This window comes from Urocitellus parryii, chromosome 8, assembly GCF_045843805.1.
Source record: "Urocitellus parryii isolate mUroPar1 chromosome 8, mUroPar1.hap1, whole genome shotgun sequence".
Lineage (NCBI taxonomy): Eukaryota > Metazoa > Chordata > Mammalia > Rodentia > Sciuridae > Urocitellus > Urocitellus parryii.
This window is the reverse complement of record NC_135538.1, coordinates 116,340,228-116,363,400: the sequence shown is the minus strand read 5'-3', so window position 1 is coordinate 116,363,400 and position 23,173 is coordinate 116,340,228. Positions and strand designations below refer to the sequence as shown.

Below are 23,173 nucleotides of genomic sequence, written 5' to 3'. Positions count from 1 at the left end.
AATAATAATACAATCTTTTATTTATTTATTTTGGTACCAGGAATTGAACCCAGGGCCACTTAACCACTGAACTACATCCCCAGTCTGTTTTTATATTTTGAGTCAGGGTCTTTTTAAGTTGCTTAAGGCCTCACTACATTGTTGAGGCTGGCTTTGAACTTGTGATCCTCCCGCTTCAGCCTCCTGAGCCATTGGGATTACAGACATTCACCGCCACACCTGGCTAATAATATGATCTTAGTGGCTTAAGATGACTCCCATTTATTTATCTGTGATTCTTGGGCTTGGAGCAGGGCTTGGGGGCATGCTTATCTGACCACTCAGAACAAACCTGATACCAGGGAACCTGGCCCACATATCAGATGGGATGCCTTAGCAGCTCTCCAGAAGGTCTGTCCCATAGGGTGGCCAGACCTCTTTCTGTGGTGGCTTGGGAACCCCAAAGGGCAGAAGTGACAAAGCCTCTGAAAGGCCCGTTGGGAACTGGTCAGTGTCTTGCTGGTCATATTCCATTGGTCAGAGCAGTCACAGGGCCCTCCCGGATTCAAGGCAGAAGAAACAGACGCCACCTTTTGGTGAAAGGGGTGGCAAAGGGTGCGTGTCATTGCCAAGCCATCACCAAGGTGCCAGAGGCTCCTGCCACTACAGCTGGGGTCCAGTCCAGCCTCCTTGCTTGGGAAGGGGAGATGGGAGCTGGAAAGGAGAGGGCTGGAGCCGCACGGAGGGGGTTGTGGAGGAGCAGAGCAGACTCCCTGCCAAGCCCTGGTCTCCGTGGCTGGGCCGCTCATCAGCCCGCATGGCTGCCAGACTGTTCTACGCACGCTGCTGTTTGCAATCAGAAAGTTCAGCGGTCCTTCCAGTGTGCTTAAATTAGTCCCATGAAAACCAAATCATTTCATTTGCAGAGAAGGGCTTAATTGCAAGGGGAACGAGGCAAAGGGAATTCTGTTGCCTGTTTTCATTGAAGAAAATTACTGTACTTTCCCCTGTCTCCTTACGGAATGAAGCAGCTCAGAAGCTGGGCTGCCATCACCAGCGACGAGTCCTCTCCCCTTCTCCTCAGAGCTGTTCTGTAGCTCTTTCCCATTCCTCTTCTTGCTCATCTGCACACCCCGGGACAGCCCGGGCCTGGACCCTTGGTGGGCAGCACTTCCATGATTTGCAAAGCAGCTGCCCACACTGGAGTTTCGCCACACCCCTGAGACTTTTAGATGCTTGCCCTTGACTTCATGGAGGGGCCTGCGACAGAACTGGAGCAACTCTGAGAGAAAGATCCAGTTACTTTTCTTAGAAATCAAGGAAAATCTGCTCCAAGCTGTCACTCACAGGCTGGTGTGAAATCACGCTGTGGAGGCCTCATTCTGGACCTTGTCTCAATGAGTGCTGGGCAGAGGGGAGAGGCCTGGCCTGGACCCTGCCCATGACTTCCTACCTGGTCCCCTCTGCAGCCAATGCGGTGCTGCTTCTCTGGGGCAGGGAGACAACCTGCCCAGGGAGCATCCTTCAGGGACAGGTGCCTGCGGCAAGGCAGTGGAGCATGCTGGGGTTCATGGCAGGTCAGACAGTGGGGATGTCCTCAAGTTGCTCAGTTTGAAAAGGAAAAACAAACAGCACTAATCTGAACAGAACTGGAGGAATTCAGGCCTTTAAGACTTGAGACCTGGCTCTCCCTTCTGAGATGGACGTTTCCATTCATTTTTTTTTTATTCGATATTTAATGAATGCCTATTGTGTGCCAGGCACTGTTCTAAAAGCTGGTCAGACAGCAGTGCATGGGCCAGACAAATATTCATGCCTCGAGGAGCGGAACTGCCATTGGAATGGTGACGGCGAGACAGCAAGAATAAGTAAAGTGTGTAATGGGCCAGGTTTAGGGGGAGAAGAAAGGGTAGGTCCCTAGAGGACATGCAGGGTGGGGAGCAAGTGCAACCTTGCATGGGGACAGAGACAAGGACAGAGAGAATGAGCCCTGTGGATGTCTGGGGGATGCAGAGCAAATGTACAGCAAGCACAAATGTCCTGAGGCAGAAGCTGGCTGGTGAGGGTCAGTGCAGTGAGGGGTGTGGCTGGGCAGTGTGGGAAACAGCAGAGGAGAAAAGACCAGAGGAGCCCTGGGCTGCGGGCAGACCACCAAACCTCCCAGAGCCTCTGAGAGATCCTGGCTTTTCCTGTGGAATGAAGCTTTGTGATGTTCTGGCAGACCCATAGCAGCACAGCAGACCTGAGATCAGCTCTCCTTGCTACAGGGACAGAGTGAGTTGCCCAAGGACCCCAGCTATTGAAGGACAGAGCTGGTCTTGGGGATGCTGAAGCCCATGCTTTGCCACAGCCGGGTGTAGCATCAGCCCTGAGACACATGGAGTTGCCAGGTGGCACGGTGCCCATGGAGCCCTCTGCTTTCCTTGTCTTTGGTGCATCGTGGGACCCTCTGTCCATATTCTGTCCTTGTTGCCAGAACTTTCTCTGGAGACAAGCTGGTCTGGCCACCCCAGGGAGGACTTTTGGAACAGTTAGGTGACTTATAGCTGCTCCTCTGCCCCTTCCCTTTGGAGGAGGCCAACAGGATAATGAATTTGAGTCCACACCCGTGCTTCAGCAAAGGGATTTTTGAGGCTCAAAGTCGATGGTGCATTAATTAAGGGGGAACAGCTGCTACCGCAGCTCTTATGATAAGTCAGTGACAAATGGCTGTGTTTACCTTCTTCCCTAGTAGAGCCTCAGGAAGGTGGCTTGGAGCGCCTGGGTGGATGTCCATAGCTGAGATTTGTGGGGTACAGCTTCTCCCTTCCTCACTCCCCAAGCTTCTTTATGGTGCCCACCGGGGCCCAAGAGGGCTGTTTGTCACTGAGGAGAGACAGATCTGTGACCTGGTGAGCACTCCGAAGGGCTTCTGGCAGAGCAACTAAAACTTCTCAGCAAAGCACCCGTCCTAGGATGCCCTCAGAGCCCCCCTCAGGCAGACCCTGCCACCCTGTGTCATCCTTTGAGAGCTGCTTAAAAGCGAGGCTGGGCCCTCAAAGCTGAGGAAACCTGCGAAGTTGGTTCAGAAATGTCTGCAGCTCTGCATGAGGCCGAGTCTGCCCCGGCGGCTGGGCTCAGATGCCACTGCCTACCGTAGAGGAGGAGCTGGGCGGAGGGGCCTTTGGTGTTCCCTTTGTTTTGATCTGGCTTCTGCTCTCCAAACAGCTTCCCAGCAATAGAGCCCTGCACTGGCTCCATGATCAGCTTCAGATTAAAAACATGGCATGCCGACGGGACCATAACAGGTTGGGACACATGTGGACAGGAAGGTGGCCACAACTGGCTACAGACCTTAGGAGGCACAGCTGGGAGGCTGCCTTCCTGGGATACTGATCTTGGGCCCTTGCAAACAAGAAGGCCCTATCTGAATCCTGATGCCAATCCCCAAGCCTTGAAGGAAAATGCTTCCAGCCCTGCCTCCCCAAAGCACCAGGCCGCACATGCTCGGCACACTAGCCATTTGGTAGTCACCCCAATGGCTGGGACCAGAGGTAAGAGGCCTGCTTCTTAACGGACGTCATCAGCTGCTGGAGAGCCCACCCAACCTCTCTGCTCTGCCTTCCTCCCTTCCCTGCTAGTGCAGAGAGCCCCAGAGGAACCTGGGGGCCTTGAGGAGAGGCAGCGATGGAGCTAAAGGAAAAAGGCCTTATTGATCCCCTACTCCTGGCCACCCACTGGGATCATTTGGGCCCTGCTGAGTTCCAATCCTATAGCTTCCCTGCGGAGAGGCGGTCACCCAGCTTTAAAAATGTGGAAACAGGCTCCCAGTGCTGCGGCCTGCTCAGGACCTGTCACTAAGCAGCGGAGGCCCTGGAGGAGCAGGTGCCTCTCCCATCGACCCTCTCCAGGAGCCAGGCTTACCTGCATTCCTCTGGGGGAAAGGCAAAGCACCATGGAGGAGAAACACATCCATTTTTAATAAATAGTTTATTTATCCAAGTTTTACCCTGATACTGAAGCCTGTGACAGTTCTTATTCTGGCTGGAGCCTGATTATGAGAACAGGGCCTGGTCACCCGGGTGCTGGTGCCAGTCCTGCCGATCACCTAGACATCAGAGGAAATGAGAGTATTGCTCAAACCAGGCAGACTGGAGCTTTATTAAGAAACAAACGCCAGTAAGCCCAGAAAGGGGCAGTCGATGTCTTCTGCAGGCAGCAGTTGTCTCCTCTGCTTGCTCCAGTCTCCTGCCCAGCACCAATGAGGACGTAAGGGATGAGCCTCGCTGGAGAGGCTCCGCACTTAACTAATAAGGCCCCCCACCGGGTGTTTCTGCAGCCGCCCTCCTGCAGGCGGGCGCGGGTTGACGAGCAGTCGGCAGCGCGGTGGCCACTCCGGGGCGGCCAGCAGGGGGCAGTGTGCGGCCGCCGCCGGTACAGACTGCAGGCTCTGGGTAAACAGCCCGCCCTGTGGGGAGGCGGTGGTCACAGTGAGACAAGGTGATCTTGGCCCGCAGGAGGCTCTCAGCCCTGATGCGAGGCTCCCAGAGTCCTGCATTCTCAGCCTGACACGACCCCTGGCTGCAAGTCTGCTCTGAAACAGCAACTTCTGTGAGAAGCAGCACTGAAGAGCTAACTGATGGCTGCAGGGCAGACCCACCCTCTGTTCTTGTCCTCTAACCAGACTCGGCTCCTTCCTGGAGGCCATGCCAGCAGCTCCCTCCTCCCCCCCTGAGGCCCTGAAGACCAGGGCCCAGTGCTTCTGGACAGTTCCTCTACAGTCACTGGTTCTAATTTCTAGCATCTTCCCCTTTTAGGACAAAAGCAGCCCACCCAGTCACAGGACAGGCTTTCTCCCTCACCCCCAAGGCACATGGACCAAGTCACTCCCCTACGCCCCTGCTGCCCCATCCCACCATCCCTGACCCACTTCCCAAGTCAAGCAGACTCACTGGGCATCTCCTGGCCGGGCGCTCCAGCCCACCAGCCTCAGGCTTCCACAGGTCTCACAGCGGCTGCCCTTTTGTTTTCTATTCATGGAAAACAAACCCTCCTCCCCCTTTCTGCCAAAAACCAGGCAGAGAGGATGGGCTGCACTCCTGGCTTCGCCCCTCCACCCTTAAAGGAAGCCCCTGTTTTCCTGACAAGCTAACACCTCCGAAATCTTTCAGAGAGGCCTTGGGGCTGGAGTCAGGAGGGTGAATAGTCAAGGCAAGTGTGAATTCAGCACCGGCAGGTCTGGTGACCCTCGCCCTGGTGTGGGCTGTCCTGGGACAGGCTGACTGGGAACAGACCCCCTGCCTGGACTTATCGCTCTGAGTCAGAAAAGGAGGAGGGCTTAGTCCATCTCCACACCAGCATGTCTTCTCCAGCCACGCGGTGGGACTCTGTCTGGATCCGGGATTCATTGGAGGCCAGGAACTCCACAGCGCGGTCCCATACCTGCTTCATGCGTCTCCTACAAGGAGATGGGCAGGGCTCAGCAGGCCAGTCTCACCCCAAGGGAGCAGGCCTGTCAAGCCCTTTCTACAAAAGGGGACAAGTTTCCAAGTTCCAGTGCAGTCTGGGGAGGAAGAGCCGTTGGGTACTAATATGACAAACCACAGAGGACAGAAATTTCCTGGGCCACACTCAAATAACTCTTCGATCTTCTCGGCTACAAAAGCATCCAATTAGAGGGAGCTGAAAGGGGCCGACTGTATCTGGGGCCCCCAGGTCCAAATGTGAGGGGCTGTGGTGGGCTCGCTGCTTCTAGCTGGGCCGTGACCGCAGCGGCCCTGGCCAGGCAGGCTGTACTACTGTGCCAGCTGCATCTGCATGCCAAGTAGAGGGGTCGCTGAGTCCAGATTCCACAGCGATTGGGGGATAGGGATGAATACACACCCGGACCAGGGAGGCCCAGAAGAGAGGGATCACAGCCACCAGGGAGGGTTCCTTCCAGGGGTAGAGCTCCTGCTGGGTCCCTGGGGCCTCCCCCGCCCCCCGGGGCCTCCCCCCTACCCCCCCCCGGCCCCCAGCCCCTTTCCCATCTCCTCTTCCCCAATGGAGACTCGACAGGGCTGTTGAGGAGGCTGCTTTCACATCTACCCTCTGATGAGCTCCAGTGTCACACAGGCCTCAGACTGGAGACCATCTCCTCAGGACTCCATGTGTAAGAGAACCAGGGAAGGGGCACATGTGTGGGGCAGTAGGGTCACCCAGGAAAGACAAATGTGAGGGCAGGGTGGCCTTGGGGTGCAGCAGCTTTCTTCCCTGGGGGCCAGGCGTCACCACAACCCTGATCGGCAGCTTCTATCTGGTTGGTCTGGCCAAGGCCACATACACCCTGGGGACTGGGCTCTGAGTCTGAGCTCCCATTGCCTACTGGGCCTGAGGAGGTGGCAGTCCACATTGAGCCCACCAGCTCCTCACCCAGTCCCCCTTCCAGGCTCACCATTAACGGGTAATGAACAAGCCTGGCCTGAGCTGGCTGCTCCAGTCAGCAGCCCTGCTTTCTCACTAAACAAGCTCTTCCGCTCTCCCTCTGGCTCTTGAAGCAGGCCCTCATCTATCTATGGGGAGGTCTGGAAGTACCGGGTGCCTCAGGAGATGGGTTGAGAGCCACAAGGGGAGTGGGCCTCCTGGGGAGCAGGATGGGCTTACACTCCGCAGGGCAGCAGCTCTCCACGTCTGTGCTAAAATACAGGAGCTCAGGCCCAGGCGGCTGTAGCTGCAGGCCAGCTGCCAAGCCACCTCATGTTCTTGTTGAAGGGAACGTGCACGTTGGGTATTAGTTCGGCTCAAGTACTAATGGCTACCCTTGGATAAGCTTTAAGGCCACCTCCTTGATGTCCCTGGCCCCTTCCTCTTTGGGCTTTTCACTACCCACACCACACAATTTCCTTATGCTTCTTGTTATCTGTCTCCTTCTCTAGAACAAGAGCTCCAGCAGGGCAGGGATTCTTGCTTTTCCCTCATCACTCTCTCCCCTTGGTATCTGGCACTTAGTTGGTGCTCAATAAACATTTGTAGAATAAATGAATGCAAGAAGGACGGACTTTCCTCCCCACAATTCTCTGAAAGGTCATGGAATCCTGTTTTATCATGAGGAAAACATGGCTCAGAGAGGTTGCGTGAGTTGCCCAGGGTCACAAGATGACTTCTGGCAGGACCAGGAATGGGGCAGGAGCTTGAGTGCACCGAGTGGCCCTTCTGTGAGTTTAAGAGCCGTGTGACTGCCTGAGAACCAACAGCACACATGTGCACACTCAGACATCTGCTCTCCCTCAGCTTCCTGACTGCCACCTCTGCCAGGGGCTGGAAGGGCAGGAAGGCTGTCAAGCACCTTCGTGTTTAAAACAGACCCTTATTCTCTTTAAAACTATTTCTCCAGTTCCTCAGGGGTTGCACAGAGAGGGGTGATCAGAGAGTCTGGTGGTGGCAGTGACAGAAGCACCACTGCTGTGGGACTGAGCAAGCGCCTGTGCTTCAGCTGTCAAATGGGGCCCTCCCTGTGGTGAGGCCAGGTGAGGGGCGTGCCCCTGTGCAAGGCTCAGGGCAGTGGCCTCTTAGTGACATCCAGCAGGTAAGTGTGCGACAGAGATGGGGTCACTCAGCTGTGCAGGAGCCACCATTTGAGGTGATACTGTGGTGAGCCCTGGTGGCTGCCTCTTCAGATTCTGCCCCTGATGCCACCCGACGCCAGGACTGTCAGGAGCAGGGAGCACCACCCCAGCAGCCACGGCCCTATGGAAGATGCCCTGCAGTAATGTATGACCACGGCCCTGCTGGCCCTTTCTAGCAGCCCTGTTTCCTGGGAACTAACCCTATGGATTGTTGTAAAACTGCTTTCGATTACATATATGTGCATGTGTGTGTGCACATGTGTGTGTGCACATGCGTGTGTGGGAACTGGACCACGGTATTGTAGCTGATTTCTGATTGTGGGGTCATGGTCATAAAGTGTGAAGACTACCTCTCCCTCCTCACCAGTGACTGACTTAAAGATAAGTCAAGGAACCAATTTTGGTCAAAGAGTCACAAGGAGTGTGTCCCAGGAGGCCATTGGGAAAGCTTTCTCTTACTTATAAGAGTGACAAGAAGCCCACTTCTCCACTGCCAGCTGTGACAAGATAGACTTTGCTCTAGCTGCTGGTAGTCACCACTTGTGACCACAAAGGACCAGCCCTCCAACTGCATCTATGGGGAGATGGGACTATGAGAATCACAGAGCAGTGGAGCAAGAGCTGGCCGCTCTGCCTTGAACCCTGGCCGCCCTGGACTTCCACCTACAGAACCCTCACCATCACACACTGTGAGCAGAAGCCTCTAGAGGCAGGGACCCTGGGGCCTGCAGCACTGCAGTGGCCTCAGCACTCAGTGCACCTCCACAGAGGGGCAGGCCCAGGCTCTGTAGGTCTGGCCTAGCTCGTTCCATCCTAAAGAGCAGAGCACACTCAGGAGCAGGAGGAGGTGCGGACGGCACCCCACTCGCTCAGGACGCTGAGTGGAGGTGCCCTCAGTTGATGCCAGGCTCTGGGCTTCCTTTCCATGGGGCTCAGCAACCCCAGAGAGGACTCACCGACTCTGTGGAGGGATGAGGGTGTCACGCACGTGCAGGATGCCCACGTACGGGTAGCGCTCCATGTCTTGCTCCCAGTCCACGTAATGGTCCTGGACTACGTCTGCAGGAGAGAATGCAGAGTTCAGGGCGCACGGTCCGTGGGCAGGAAGGGGCAGCCCTTCCATAGGGGCCACGTACCTATGATCTTCTTCACCATCTCATACATGGCCTGTTCCTCCTCTTCTAACTTCCTCCACCGGTACTTCAGGAGAATCAGGAGCCCCCACAGAAAAGCCAAGCCTGTGAGGGAACAAAGCCCCCGTTAATCCCTGGCATGTCCTTTGGCTGTTCTGACACTCAGCCGGTGTCCCTGTGGGCAAGATACTGTGCTGCAGAGCAACCTGCCAATCCTGTTCCAAGCACCTACTATGCATCAGGGAGAGGACAAGCACACAGGAAGCAAGCACGCAGACACGCAGGGGGAGGATGGCTAGGAAGTGATCATCCTCCTCCTGCTACTGTCACCAGAGGCGTCCCCAGCTATTCAGCTCTCGGCCCCTCCCCACCTCATTCCGGGCTTTCATCTCCTCCCTCGTGGACCTGAACACGGCGATTCATACATATATACATGGCGGCCCTTTGTGTTCTGGGCTGCTGCTGCCGATAATGATTTCTGGCCTGACGGCGCAGGAGGGCTGGTATGCACGGAGGCCTGTGGTTCGCAGCTCTGGCTATCTCTGGAGAGCCGTGGTCTCTGTGCCCTGGCCTTTTGCTTCCAGAGACACCCTGAGGTCCCTGCTCAAAGGCAGTCCTGATGCCAAGAGATGAGACCCGCTTTCCTGTCAGCGCAGCGCTCTGCACGTCCTTGCTGCTCTCATCGGGTATCTGCAGCTCCCCAGGAGCTTACATTTTTCAGGAGTAGAATCAGGCCAAGTCCCCACTGTGCCTCCCGCTTGGAGCTGGTCTGTACAATGGGATCCTGGCAGGTGCTAGAAGCGGCACCACCTGGACGCCAGCCCCAGCTTCCTCTCAGGGAAGCTGACAGTCCCCCGCCTGAATCAAGGACATTTCTAGTTATCCTAATGCTCTAGCCACCAATCTCCAAAGGTAAAGACAGACCAGGGCAGAGGCCGACTTGTTCATCTCCTCTGTTTTATTAGACAGACCTCAAGTTCACCAGACAGAAACGAGTCTCGGGATGGGATTCCTACACCTCATCACTCACGCCTACGAGGGCACCATGCTGCGCTCCCAAGGCACTGTCTGCAAGTGGCATGATGGCGGGGGGAAAGGGAGCGCAGGGAGGGTGGTAGAGGACTTACACCAAAAGAAGATGAGCACATGGGTGACCGCAGTGAGTAGGGCACGACTCAGGCGGCAGCCAACGCCCATGCGGGGGCGGGCAGACTCCAGGCAGACCACCTTGTCCACAGTTGTCACCAGCTCAGACGGATCTTCCCCTTTCAACCTGGAAGAGGACACAGGGCTCTAGACACATTCCAAAGTCCTACTTCAACAGCGGGGGGCCAACAGGGGAAGGACAGAGGGACCACAGGCTTCTGTTTGCTTATAGAACAGGCTCGGTATCCTGGTATCCTGGTTGTGCTCTTTCCAGAAATTTCCCACATTGGCTACTTAGAATAAACCTTTAAAGATGGCAGCAAGCTTGAACCCCTACCGCTAAAGTGACGTCCCCCTCTGTTGGGTCTTTGACAGCCTTTCTCAGCGTGTGGAAGATTAAACTGTAAATTGGATTCCCACCTCCCAGCACAGATAGATGGAAATGTTTACTGAATCACTGGCTCTGCAATTGCATGGCAAGAACTCAAAGACAGGATCCAGGAGGTTGTGCTTCTCCGTGATGAGCAGGCACATAAGCTGTTTAAGGGTAAAGATCATGGGGCATTGGTGAGGCTCTGAGATGGGAGCCACCAGGCTCTTCAAGACCAGTCCCCTGTTACTAAGCTCCTGCCCAGGTCCCAGGCAGGGAGGCGTCAAGACTTGTGGGATATGAACACCTGACCCTTCTTCCAGCCAGTGAGAGGGCATAACATCTAGCTCTGGAATGCTGCCACCGGAAGTGACCCATTTTCAACACTGGTCATCTGAGTAGCTCAACCACCTGCCCAAGTGTGCAAAGGCAGGTGCTGTCATTCCAGAGTTGGGGCTTCAGTGAGCACTGTGGGGGAGAGAACCCGGATTCTCCTTTGCCTTTTCCAACACAGGAAAATCGCTCAGCCACTCAGGGCAGCACTTTCTCTAAGCCAGTGAATTTTAATCGGGCCATGCTTCCAGTTATCTAGCTCTAGGCTGCACTGCCCAAGGGGCTTCTGCTGGATGCACTGCTGATGGAATTAGTAATTTGGGTGGATTAGAGAGGAAGCCAACAGAACCCTAGAGTGTGTTTTAATATGGGGAGCTGGAGCCCGAACAGAGATCCTCACAAACACAGAGCTGAGCAAGGGACTTTGTGACCGGCTCCTCTGGCAGGGGGCTCCAAGGGGCATGGCTGTTGGCTGGTGCCCCTCCCCCTGGCTGAGCAGACACATCGGCCCTTTCAGCCTCCTGAAAGGCTCACTATCTCCACTAACAGTGGCCAGAGATAACAAAGAGGCGGAAACAGACTGGCAGAATAAAATGCAGTATTTCCCAAGCAATTTCCATCTGAGTAAAACCAACACACAGAATCATTTCATCTAAAATGAAAACTCGCACCAAGGAGAGGCAGGGCAGCAAGAGGCCTGGGAGGTGAGTCTCCTCCTGAAACTGCCTCCTGCTCTGCAGCCCCAAAGCCTCATCCCTGGGCCGCCAGACTCAGCTGGGACATCCTGCCTCTTACTTCAGAACCAAGACCTCTGTGGGAGCAAGGGAGTTAGCTGTCAGGTAAGAACAATGGCAGCAGCCCGTCAGCACCTTGTTAACCACCACCCCCTGCCCCGCCCCCACACTCACCAGATGCCCACGTCCTTGTTGCTGCTCAGTATCCAGGTCAGCGCTGCTTCAAACTTGGCAGAGGAGCTGCTGGTCACATTCTGGCGGGGTGGGGGAGGGGGGATTAGTTCTGCCTCTGGGCGGAGCAGCCGGAACTTTGCTGCTGGATTAAGGAAGCCGCTCCGCTCATGCTCCACACTCCCCAAGGCCCCGTTCCACTAGATGCCCAGCAAACTGGCAGCAAGGAAATCTGCGGTGATGAGAGCCATGAAGAGACTCTGACCAGGGGAGGTGATGCGGAAGCACATCCAGGAAAACAGCACAGGCCTGAGGCCGCCAAAGGAATAGCATTATCTCAAAGGCTGCCACATTCAGCCAGAGAGTCGGTGGCTCCGTGTGGTTGCGCTGGTGTGGGAGCCACACAGAGACGCAGCTCTGTGGCCTCAGATAAGTCCCTGACCCTCTCTGGGCCTCAGTTTCCTCGTCTGTGAAATGAAAATTGAACTAGATGACCTCTGAGGTCCCCGCCAGCTCCAAAGTTTCAAAATTCCCCCAGCCAGCGGCCACACAGAAAATCAAATGGACCCTGAGCAGTCTGAACGGAATCACAAAGGGAGAGGATGGACAGGTTAAATTTGTGCCCTGAAAGCTGCTGAGGAGTGGAGCAAAGTTAATGAAAGGAGAAGCAACAGGCCCCTTAGGGGAAGCCTGCAGTGGCCACCTAGCTAGGGAAAGGCAGTGGAGTGGTCCCCACCACGGTGGCTACCTTAACTCAAGGTGGACTAACCTCCACTAGGTTAAAAAAAAAAAAAAGAAAAAAAGAAAGAAAGCCCAAAAGCCACAAAGCAAACAAAAAACAAAAAGGGTAAAAAGCCCGTAGGGCTTGAAGGATCAATGGGAAAGCGCCAGCCCTCCTGGGAATGGAAGAGCGTAGCCTACTCACTGCTATATATTCCTGGGCTTCCAGAACAGGAATGCATTTGCTTTTTAGCTTCTCTGGATTTCCACACTCAAAATTACCTAAGAGGAGGGGAAAAAAAGACAGATTCAAATACAGAGAAAAGGTGAAAAAAAATTACTCTGAAATTGGACTAAAAATACAGCAAAAATCAAGCCATCAGCTCTAATCAGGAGCATGTGGCCGACGGTTCCCTGGCTTCTGTGGGGCATCTTCACTCTGCAGCAAGATCAAAAGCCACTTAGCTTGGATCGATTCCAGATCATTAAAACCTGACCTGCAAAGCAGTGCAGCGATTTGCATTAAATGACTAAAAAGCTGCCCAATACCAAGGCCTGTTTGCAATTGATCCCTAAAAGGATCCGACACATAGCCGGGAAGGTACAGGAATGGCACTATAAATAAACAGCCTGGGAAAAAAGGCAGGAGGCTGTGGGCACCACAGGGGTTCTGATCATGACACAGGCTGGCAACCTGGATAGACACAAGTCCATTGTTTTGAGGGTCCTAGGGAGAGATGTCCAAAAGGGTCCCATGGAGAAAGAGGGCGGGGTCTGTACTAGGCAGTGGGGCCTCCCTTCCAACACCTGGGAAGCCAGGAGCTTCCCCCATAGTCCTGCCCAGTCCTCCAGGTAGCCTATGGGGCCTCTCGTTTGGCCAACCTGCTTCAGACCTGGTGGCCTGCCACAGCCCTTGGCCCTCCTTCAGGTGGCTGTGGTTTACTGCTGTGTGCTGTGTCCTATGGGTCAACTAGACTCCCTGAGAGTGGGGACAGTACAGGCATCACAAGATGCTTAACACTCACACAGCCTGGCTGCCCTCCCTGGGCACAGCCAGAGGCCTCAGCAGCCAGTCTCTGCATGTCTGCGTGCAGGGAGGACCCAAAGGCTGATATTCAGTTCATTCTTGAGCATGAACTCAAGCCTGTCCACCCACCCCCAACCAAATCCTCCCACTTCATAGTGGATCGTGACTGTGTCTCCCAAGACCAAGGTGGCTTCTTCTGTCCTCCTGCCCTGCCTGGACTATCCTTGCCCTGGCTAGGTTGGCCTGACCTGTCTCCTGATTGGTTTTCTCCTGTCCCCTTTCCAACCCACGTTTTATCAATAAAGCTTTAAAGTGCTTCTGCTTAAATGACACTGCGCCACTCAAGCTGTTGTTGCTGCATTTGCCTTCTTGGCACCTGACTCTGCACATCACTCCCCTGCTCAGAGCCTCCCTGGCCCTTACTGCCTGATGGGTGGCCTGGCACCATTGCTGTCCCCTGTGGGGCCCAACTGACATTTCTAAACATCATTCCCTCCCATTCTCTTTCCTCTGAGAAGCAGCTGCTTTCTGGCTCTGCCTGTCATCTGCTGCCTTTTGGCCTGCCCCTCCCCCACATGCACATAACCAGTCTTACCTGGGCTTCAGGATTGGGCTCAGAGGCTCCCTCCCCTGTGACACTTTCCTGACTGTTCCAGCTAAAAGGCACTGTGCCTCCTGGACTCATGCCCTCTCAGTTCTTGTCGATCACCCAGTGGCCAGGGAGGTAGGTGGTCTCTTCTACTAGACCACGAGCAGGACTCTGGGCTGAGTCATCTCCTATCCTGCACAGGCAGATCAGTACCCAGGCTATCTCGGATCCCCAGTGGGAGGGCAGGGTGTGGCCTTGTGGAGAGCACACATTTCCCTGTAGCCTATCTATGTGAGACCTTTGTCCTCCCAGCTGCCCTTGCCAGGCTGGCTAGGGGGCAGCAGGTGCCAGGGCTTGATCACACAGGCCAGGACCAAACATGGAGAAAGAGATGGTGGCGTAACATCTACTAGCACCCAGAATAGGGCAGAGCTTCTCAGCTTCAGGATACACACAAAACCCAAGACTGTTGTAAAAATACTGGGTCAGGATGGGTCATGGAATTCATTCTGCATTTTCAACACAGTCCCAGGTGATGCTGCTGCTCCGGTCCTTGGACCATGAAGAAGATGCAAAGCTCTGCAACATGCATTTAGGCCAGAATTTACATCTCAGGCCCTGGGCCCTTGACTTCATCGATGACTGTCATATGTGGCCCCCACTTCTCTCTCCCCTTGAGAGCTCTCAGGTGCTCCCAATCATCTCCAGTCTCCCAGGGTCAGGAGAGCTGATACCGTAAGACTGACCCTGAGGACAGAGGGTCCAATACAAGTCCATGTGACTTTGACTGTCCAGTGAATTCTCACACAAGAGCGGATCCCACAGGCCTCAGACGTCCTCTGACCTCTCGGGTAAGAGTGCTCTTGAATGTTCCTCAGGACTGAGCTGCTCTCCCTGCCTCCTGGCTTGTCAGAGCAGAGCAGCTATCCCCTGCCATGCCCTTTGGCCATGGTGTGCTGCCTCACCTCGGGCGCAGGGCTACAGAGCCAGCTGACCATGGACTGAACCACTGAAACCAAGAACAAGATAGCTTTCATCCCATTGTGAGCTGGGCCGTCTGTCCTGAGGCTCACAGACTCGGGTGTGAAGGAATCCAGACACTGGGGCTGGCACCTGCAGATCTGAGAAATGGCTGTCCAAGACTACAAAAGATCCCTGACTCTGGAAGTGCCCAGCTACAGTGTGGCCTTTGTATCCCCACCTTAAAAGCCCACTCTTCCCTCTGGCAGTTAGAATCACAGCTTCTGGGTCAGGACTCCACTGTGTATTCTCTAGTAAACCAATAAAGTGTCTTTTTCATTTTTCTCAAAACAACAAAAAATAAACAAACAAAATAAAAAGAACACTGAACTGCTCCGTCCAGTTCAAGTACATCTAACTAAGGCTTGAGCCTCACACCCTCCCCTGTGCTGCCCACAGGTGATTTTGAGAACTTCCTAGAAGCTAGGTGTTGGGGGAGGACACAATAATGTAGATGACCTCTCTCGTCTCAAAGCACAAGTTCACCAAATGAAATGGTAGGGGACCCTTATGGATGAGTGGGGCTACTGAAGGACAGTGCTGGACTCTCATTTTGTAGAGAAGACAGATCCAACATTACCCAGTTAGACAGGAAGACTGAGGCCGTTAGAGGATTAGGGACTTGCCCAAGGTCCTGCAGCTAGGAGGCATGATCAGGACCAGATGTGACACCATGGGCAGCCATGAAGACCATCTGCTGCCTACACAGGCAAGAGGCCTTTCCCCTGGCCCAGGCAACTGTCTGGCTCAGGTCAGCCCCTAGGGGGCGAGCCTGTGAGCCGGATCCTGAAGCCCAGCTAGGACAGGTTATGTGCATGTGGGGGAGGGGCAGGCCAAAGAGGCAGCAAATGACAGGCAGAGCCAGGAAGCAGCTGCTTCTCAGGGGAAGGAGAAATGTCAGTTGGGCCCCACTGGGGACAGCGATGGGTTACAGGCCACCCATCGGGCAGTGAGGGCCAGGGAGGCTCTGAGCAGGGGAATGACGTGCAGAGCCAGGTCCTCAGAGACTCTGAGAAGACCTGGGCCTGGCCCCTTCCAGTGCCAACACGAACCCCCAGAGCATCAGGCATCCCAGAAAAGCGGGAGGATCTTGCTGAAAGATTTGTGCTTGGGGACCCTGGGGAACTAAAGATGCACCCCACGGCATCACCAGGGGGAGGCGGGAAGCTGAAGCTTACCCACTAAAGGTACTTTCTGGGGATAACCATGGCTTGGTGGCCTGAGTAACCAGAGTGGTGCCCCCCCACCCCCCTCAGGAGGATGGCGGGCGTGTGTGGCCGACTCACCGGCTTGGATGGCCAGGAAGTTGTACAGCTCGTGCAGCAGCTCCAGCAAGGCGGCCTTCTGCTTGGCTTGGCAGAACTGAAAAGGCACAGGACACTGGTCAGCGGGCGACGGCGATGGGTGTGCACATCAGTGTCTACCTCTCCATGGCCGCACTATCAGGTATGTCTTGACGGCAAGGAACATGGTATTATTTTAAATAATTGATTTCTTTTTGCAGTACTGGGGATGGAACCCAGGGCCGTGAACATGGTCGGCAAAGCTCTACCACTGAGCTCTCTGCTCTTTGGCCCTGTTATGCTACCCTCAGCCCTGGAATTCTTAAAACAGAAATAGCTGGGTGCTATGGGGCACGCCTGTAGTCCCAACTACCCAGGAGGTGGGAATAGGCGAACCCCTGAGTCCAGGAATTTGAGACCAGTCTGGGCAACATAATGAAATACTGTCTCAAAAAAGAAAAAAAAAAAAGGTAGAAATTTCAGCCGCGCGACCAGCACGCTGGCTTCATACAAGAGGTTCGTAGCATAGAAGTTAACCAGTGAGATCAAAATAAACACACAAGACTCAATTACCTTTTTCTTTGACCAGGTCTGAGACGGCCCTCCCTCTGGCTCCTGCCTCGAACCACCCGGTGGGGCAGCAAGGCTTACTCAGGACTAGCAGGAGAGAGAGAGAGAGCACGCCAGAGGGTGGCCTTTTATTGGGGAACAAGAAATTCAGGGGTAAATTCCATCCAATGAAGGTCGAGGGGGACAGCATTCCAAGGTCAGGGTCAGTGATTGGTCTCAGGGTCAATGGTCAGTCACACCCCCACAAGGACAGGCTCTCGCATCTGGAGAGGGTGGGGATTAGTTCCCACACAGTTTGGCCAGAGTGCCTTACACCCAATCAGGGAGGTGCCCAATCACATGCGAGAATGGCTTCCCACAGAAATTCTGCAAAGTGCTGTGTCTAGGAATAGAGGTGATAAATATCAGGTGAAGCTCCTGAGAAGGGTGCTGTGTAGCAGAAGCAGACACAATAGCGAAGGGACTGTCATCTGCAGTGCTCCTTGGAATAAAGGCCAGTAAGAGGGATGATGAACCCAGCAGCCCAGACTCCTCGGAGAGTAAAGGAATCACTGCCAGATCTCGTAGGGCTCAGAGGACACAGGGCAGAAGGTCACCAACCATGGGCTTGCCTCCTACAGGGTTAGGTGGGACCTCTGCATAAGGACTGTGGCGGAACTCTTGCGAGCTCACATACAAATCACTCAACATAGGCTGACACCACCCAAAGGAAACAGGAAGGTACCAGACGACGAGATGGCCTGATTAAGACAACACACCCACTCCCAGCCTGTCTCCACATTCCCAAGCATAAATGCAGAAAGAAAAACACAAAGTGTCACAGTCCTCAATGGTGGAGATGGAAAAGAACACTTATCAGATACTCAAATGCCTGTCTGGATGAGACTGGAGCCACCCAAAGGAGACTTTAGCAAGAATCCCAGGAACCAAGAATTATGTCCCCATCTGCCAGCTCCTGAGTCTACCCTCTATGAAGGCCATTTCATAAGCCCATGAAGTTGACCCAACAAGCCTGTGTGGATAAGGCCCAGGACGGGCTATTCTGTGCTCTGATGCAGGTTTGGGAATATGGAATATTCAGCATCTGAACTGCCACCCGTCAGGTGAGAAAAGCTGTTTGGTTACTGAGCACATCTTTAGTGGGGACCTGGAGGATGTACTAGGGCTCACTCTGTTGGGACGTGAGCATGATACTCACAGAAGGCCAGGGAGCACATGTGCCATTCACTTGGGGTCTGACACACTTAGAGATGTGAAAGACTGAGAATTAGAAACCAGGAGACCCTTTTCTAAATAAAAGACAGACAAAACTAACATCACCATACAGAAAAGTTATTTTTTTCCTATTTCTGCTTCCAGTCTTCAAAATTCTAGTTTCTCCTCTGGCCACCTCTGTTTCTGCAACACTTCTGATCATTACCTGCAGTATTTACAATGGGGGCAGAGTAAACTTATTATGAATCTGTTTTTGTAAAACATCTGGGAAACAATGGTATTTGGTGGATGAATACAACAAATGAATGTTATAAAACACCCCAAATATGACGCATCGGAAGCCAAGGGAAAATAAATCTGGTTATCTGCAGCAGGATACCCTTCATTAAGTGCGGAAGTCAATGCAAGGGTGTCCCGATGACCATGCGTCATTTCTTTCTCAGCCCCCAGGCTGCGGAGGCTTGGCATGGTACACTTAGTAATTAGACTACTAAGTCATGCCCTCCAGCAGCACAAGACACCTCCTGGTAGGATTTATAACCTGAAAATTTACTGCCTCATATCTTCCCCAGACTAACACCAGCACCAGCATCCAGGTTCCGTTCCAGTGCTGCTTCTGCATGAATCATAAATGGGTGGGGCTGCTCGCCTCCCCCAAATATTATTTGTAGGAATTATCAGGGCTTCATAAAACAAATCTAAACAGACTAAGAGGGCTAATTCCGCTCACAGTGTTTCAAACAAGCCCCTCTGATGCGTCCAATCAGAACAGTGTTTTCAGAGCCACAAGTGCACACCAGAGAACATGGAATTGAGAACACAGCTCCTGATGCTTGGAAACTACCAGCACTTCTGCCAGATGCCAGAAAGCTCGAGGCCCTTCAACAACCCACTGCATCTCCCTGGATCAACTCAGGCAGCAGACCAAAGTCCCTGGTGCTATGACTGATGGGAGGCCTCTGTAATGAGCCCAGAACTGGACCTTGGGACTCAGTTCTCTGCATTTCAAGTCCTCTTTCACTGCCACAAACATCACAGAGTGTGACATGATTCTGGTACATTACAGGAAGCTTTCCCTGAAAATGACCTTAATATGATCTTTGCTGGGGAAGTTTCCACCTGATGGAGGAGAAATATAAGAAACTCAAACTCACCTCGTCTGTTTTCCTCTCACAGTCCACTGGCAATAATTTCACTGAGACCAAAAAAAGAAACACACAGGAGATTAAAAGTCACTCTCAAAAGTTGGGAGAAGTAAAACATTACAGATAAGGGGATTAGAAAGTTGCCATGGAAGTGTGGCACTTAAAATGGAGAGACAATAAAAAGTACACATTTCCCAACCATGGATTAGTAGTTTAGATAATTGGGTCCTCATCCCAGTGGTCACAGGTTCTCAAGCAACTCAACAACTTATCTGTAAAATGGGATCAAATAGGACTTCCTTGCTTAACCCAGGGAGTTAGGCTCCAAACAGACAACATGTGTGACAGTTTTATTAACAGTAAACAACAATATGTTAAATAGGGATGAATACCATCTGGGTGGGGAAATCCAGGTAATTCCAGTACATGCTCCCAAAACTGTTGTGTTAAAGCACTTTGGTAGTGAGTGGGCACATGACACTGTATGACACAGCTACCATGGCATTCAGTTCTGCTTAATTTCTTTAGCAGGTTGATAAACTACTCCCAGAATTGGTCAACTGCTCTCACAGTGGAGGAATCACTTGAATGTCTGCCTAAGTCTGTGATCCCTAAGCTCACAGACTTGCACACAACCAAACATCCGTTTGCCATAATACCTAAGACTTAGCTTTTTCCTGTATTTCAACTGAAAAGGTGTGGCCTTGACTCGAAGCTGGGAATAGTATTAATCACATTCATGCTTTGCAAAGAATATTAAAAGTTGGTGAACTATAGTGTCATTTTTACCTAAATTTATACTGAAATCATGTTTGTTTTTTTTTTCTACTAGAGCCCAGAGTAAAGGGACAGTCAAATTTCCCATTTGGAAAGCATATAAACCCTCAGCTTTTCAGGAGACATACCATATCCTGCAGACCTCTCATTGGTGTGTCTACCTATGTAACTTAAGTGTGGACAGAGGATGTCTGGAACCCTCCTTGAATCACAGATCCTCTCAACTCCTTATTCAAACACCTCAGTTGGGATCAGTTTAAGCCCTTCAAAGGCTTCTTCAACAACTGTTCCGCAGGCAGGGCTAGCATAAACTTTTTGACAAATGAAGGTCCCATGGGTCCAAAATAGTCTCTTTGGCACTGCAAAGCTGGGACCCCAACCAGATCCTCTCTGTGGGCCAGTCAAATCAGGGGGTGGCCTGGGGGGGGGGGAACTTTCAAATGGGACTAAAGTGTGAGTGAGCAAGAGACCCAAAAGGAAGAACCAAAAAGGGACGGGGTCGATGTGTTAGCGGGGGTGTGGCTTTCTCTCCAGAGGGAAAACCAGTGGTTTGGAGAACTCAACCCCCGGCCAGCATGTGGCAGAAAGGGAGGCTTTAGAAGGGAGGGCTAGGTAAGAAAAGAAAGCGAAGGCAGAAGACACTGCAGTGCCGGGGAGAAGGGAAGTGAGGGTTTGGGAAGGCAGAGGCACGACAGGGCGCGGGGCTGTGCGGCCTGGCGCTGGACCCGCGGTGGCCCCTGCGGACTCGCGCCCCCCGGCCCTCCCCTGTGCCGGCCCGGGACGTACTGTTGTCCTCCGCCTCCTGCGGCGCCGGGGGCTTGCCCATCTTCACCCAGAGGATGCCCAGGAAGACGAGCAGCAGCCCCAGGCTGGCCCAGAGCAGGAGCCGAGACAGACAGCGCTCCAGCCGCCGCCCCACTTCCGGCCGGGCCCGCGCGGCGCCCGCAGAGCCCGCTCGCGAGACCTTCAGGCCTGGGCGCGGGTCGGGACTGAGGAGGGCAGAGGGCGGCCGCGCCAGGGACGGGGACGAGGCCCACCAGCGGCGGGCCGGGCCCAGTGCGGCCTTGTCGGGCGTCCGAGCATCCTCGTCCTCCTCGGAGCTGCCCCGGACCGAGGCGCGTCGCCGGAGCGGAGCAGGGCGGGCGGGGTAGGCCAGGCCGCGGCTCCCGGCCCAGGAAGATGCCGAGGCTCCGAGATCGCCAAAGGCCCCGGCAGTTGTGTAGGCCGGGCCCGAGGCCGGAGGGGAGACCCAGGGCTCGGACCGCAGAGAGGCCACGGCTGGCCGGGCGCGTAGCGGCGCCTCCTCGCGTAGCCGGGCCTCCTCCCGCAGCCGGTCCTGACCCCGCTGCCGGGCCTCCTCCCTCAGCCGCTCCTCGTCGCGTAGCCGGGCTTCGCCCCGCAGACGGCGCAGCTTGTTGCGGTAGACGTCCCGAGTGGTGTCGGTGATGGGTCCTGGCTGGAAGCCCAGGGCCTGCAGCTCCCGCCGCAGCTCCAGGTCCGACAGGCCGGCCATGGCCAGGACACCGCCCCCCACCCACCCCCAGCGCGCAACGCACCCGGAACTGCTCCCGCCAGCAGCCGCGGCGGAGCGGGCGGGGCCCTGCGCCATGATGGGAAGGTCGGCCTCGGATGCCATATTGGGGAGGTCGGCGACTGGCCTATGCGTCGGCCATGATGAGGAGGTCTGACTCGGGTTTGGAGCCGCCATATTGGGGAGGTCCCATGAATTTTAATTTTTTGTTTTCTCCTGTTGCTCCGCCCCTCTCCTTTCCTCTTGTTTGTTAGATCTAGCGTTGTTTATCTCAGAGTCCTTCATCCCCAGAGCAGTCCCTGGCACGTGGAAGGTATTCAGTACAGTCTGGTTGATTTAATGGATGAATTGCTTAATAGTTCGAGACAAGCCACTGCCAGCAGTCAGGAGGCAAAATCATATGCCACCTTCTGTGCTTGAGGACCAATGTCTGATCGGGTTTTGTTTGGGCAGTAGCATGCCCTGAGAGTTTGTCCCTATTTCAGTCTGCTGTGGGCTGGCTTCTTTTCCTGGCCTTGCACTTGGCCGAAGTTAAGCGCCAAGTGCATGCAGCACTGCCCTAGGACAGATTCTGGCCTCCTTGCGCTCCAGCCTGGATAGGACACCCCACCCATCAGAAAAACAGAAAAGCCAAATGCCCTGATTGGGAGTCGGCAAGGTGAGGCTGCTCAGAGGAGGCCGCGTGGCTGCATGGTAGGATTCTCATAAGGGGAGATAGGTAAGGGGAGACCCCAGAGACTCCCAATCTTGATGCTGTCCTTGTGGTTTAAGATGTAGGCTCTTGATCTGAGAGTTTGATTTTAAATCCCAATTCTACAACTGTTAGATGTGTGATCATATCCAATTAACATTTCTAGCCTGTTTGCCAATAAGCCTTATAGGGTTGCTATTTAAGGATTAGAAGAAATAATTTGTGTAAGGTGCTTAGGACAGTGCCTGGCACACTCTCTTACTTGTTTATATTTAACCCATATCTTCCCTGCCAGTGCTGTGTAGACCCTCCCACAGGGCAGGCGATTTGGTTACAAGAAGGCTCTTAGCAGGAAGCCCCTAAGGGAAGCATGGGAAGTGATGGCAATGGAAGTAGAGCTGTAGTTCATTGTCTTACCCACCCTCCCTTGCTCACTTCATATTCCTTCCACATCCTTCATCAGCTCCCTTTCCCAGCATTTATTGCGCGCTTAGTGTTTCCAGCCCTCCCATTAGTTCTTGCCTTCCCCAGCCCCCCTCCCTGGTATCTCCTTGTAGCTTTACCCAGCAGTCCTACATCAATCCATCCCCTCCCTGGGACCCTGGGCCATGCTCCTCTGTGAGGGTTTTGCATTCCTGCCACTTGCTGTACCTCAGAGGTATTCAACACTGGCCACATTGCTGGGAAAATTACAGCCTCTGCACGGTCAGGCTTCCGTTGTTAGCCTCCCCATCTCCCCGACTTAGCTGCTCCCATGTGGTGCGATTTCTCTCACCAAGTGTTGTTTTCCTTTTCTCTGCCTGTGTTTGCACGGAATGCCATGGATTTGATATAGTGATTGCCTAACACATATACCACATAATAGTATTTTATTTCTTTCTGAAGCACTGTTTGCATGACAAATGAGTTGGTAACATTTGTGCTACTCCTTGCAGCTGTGCAGTTCAATATATAAAGAATGAGCCTTTCGGCATCAATACTGGCCCTGTGTGTTCTGAGAGGGCTTGAAACTGATGCTTAAACAAAGTGAACGTTGCAGTGTTTCAGAGTTATGGTCTGTTCCATCACAATGGATCTCAGGGTGCTTTAAAAATGTAGACTGATGGGAGCCACCCCAGTAGTGGGACACAGTGGGGGCTTTGTTGATCTTCTTTGT

The 23,173-nt window shown here is 53.7% G+C and overlaps 1 protein-coding gene across 1 annotated transcript; it reads right to left on the bottom strand.

Annotated features, from left to right (window-relative positions):
* Positions 1-3,932: 3,932 nt before the first annotated feature.
* Positions 3,933-21,366, bottom strand: Lemd2 (LEM domain nuclear envelope protein 2). The gene is made up of 9 exons (XM_026383652.2): positions 20,582-21,366; positions 19,028-19,068; positions 16,092-16,167; positions 12,375-12,451; positions 11,453-11,532; positions 9,823-9,968; positions 8,699-8,800; positions 8,519-8,621; positions 3,933-5,416 (listed from the first exon to the last, which is right to left on the bottom strand). The coding sequence occupies exons 1-9, from the start codon at positions 21,306-21,308 to the stop codon at positions 5,266-5,268; spliced, it is 1,503 nt and encodes a 500-aa protein (XP_026239437.2). The 5' UTR covers positions 21,309-21,366; the 3' UTR covers positions 3,933-5,265.
* Between the last annotated feature and the right edge of the window lie 1,807 nt (positions 21,367-23,173).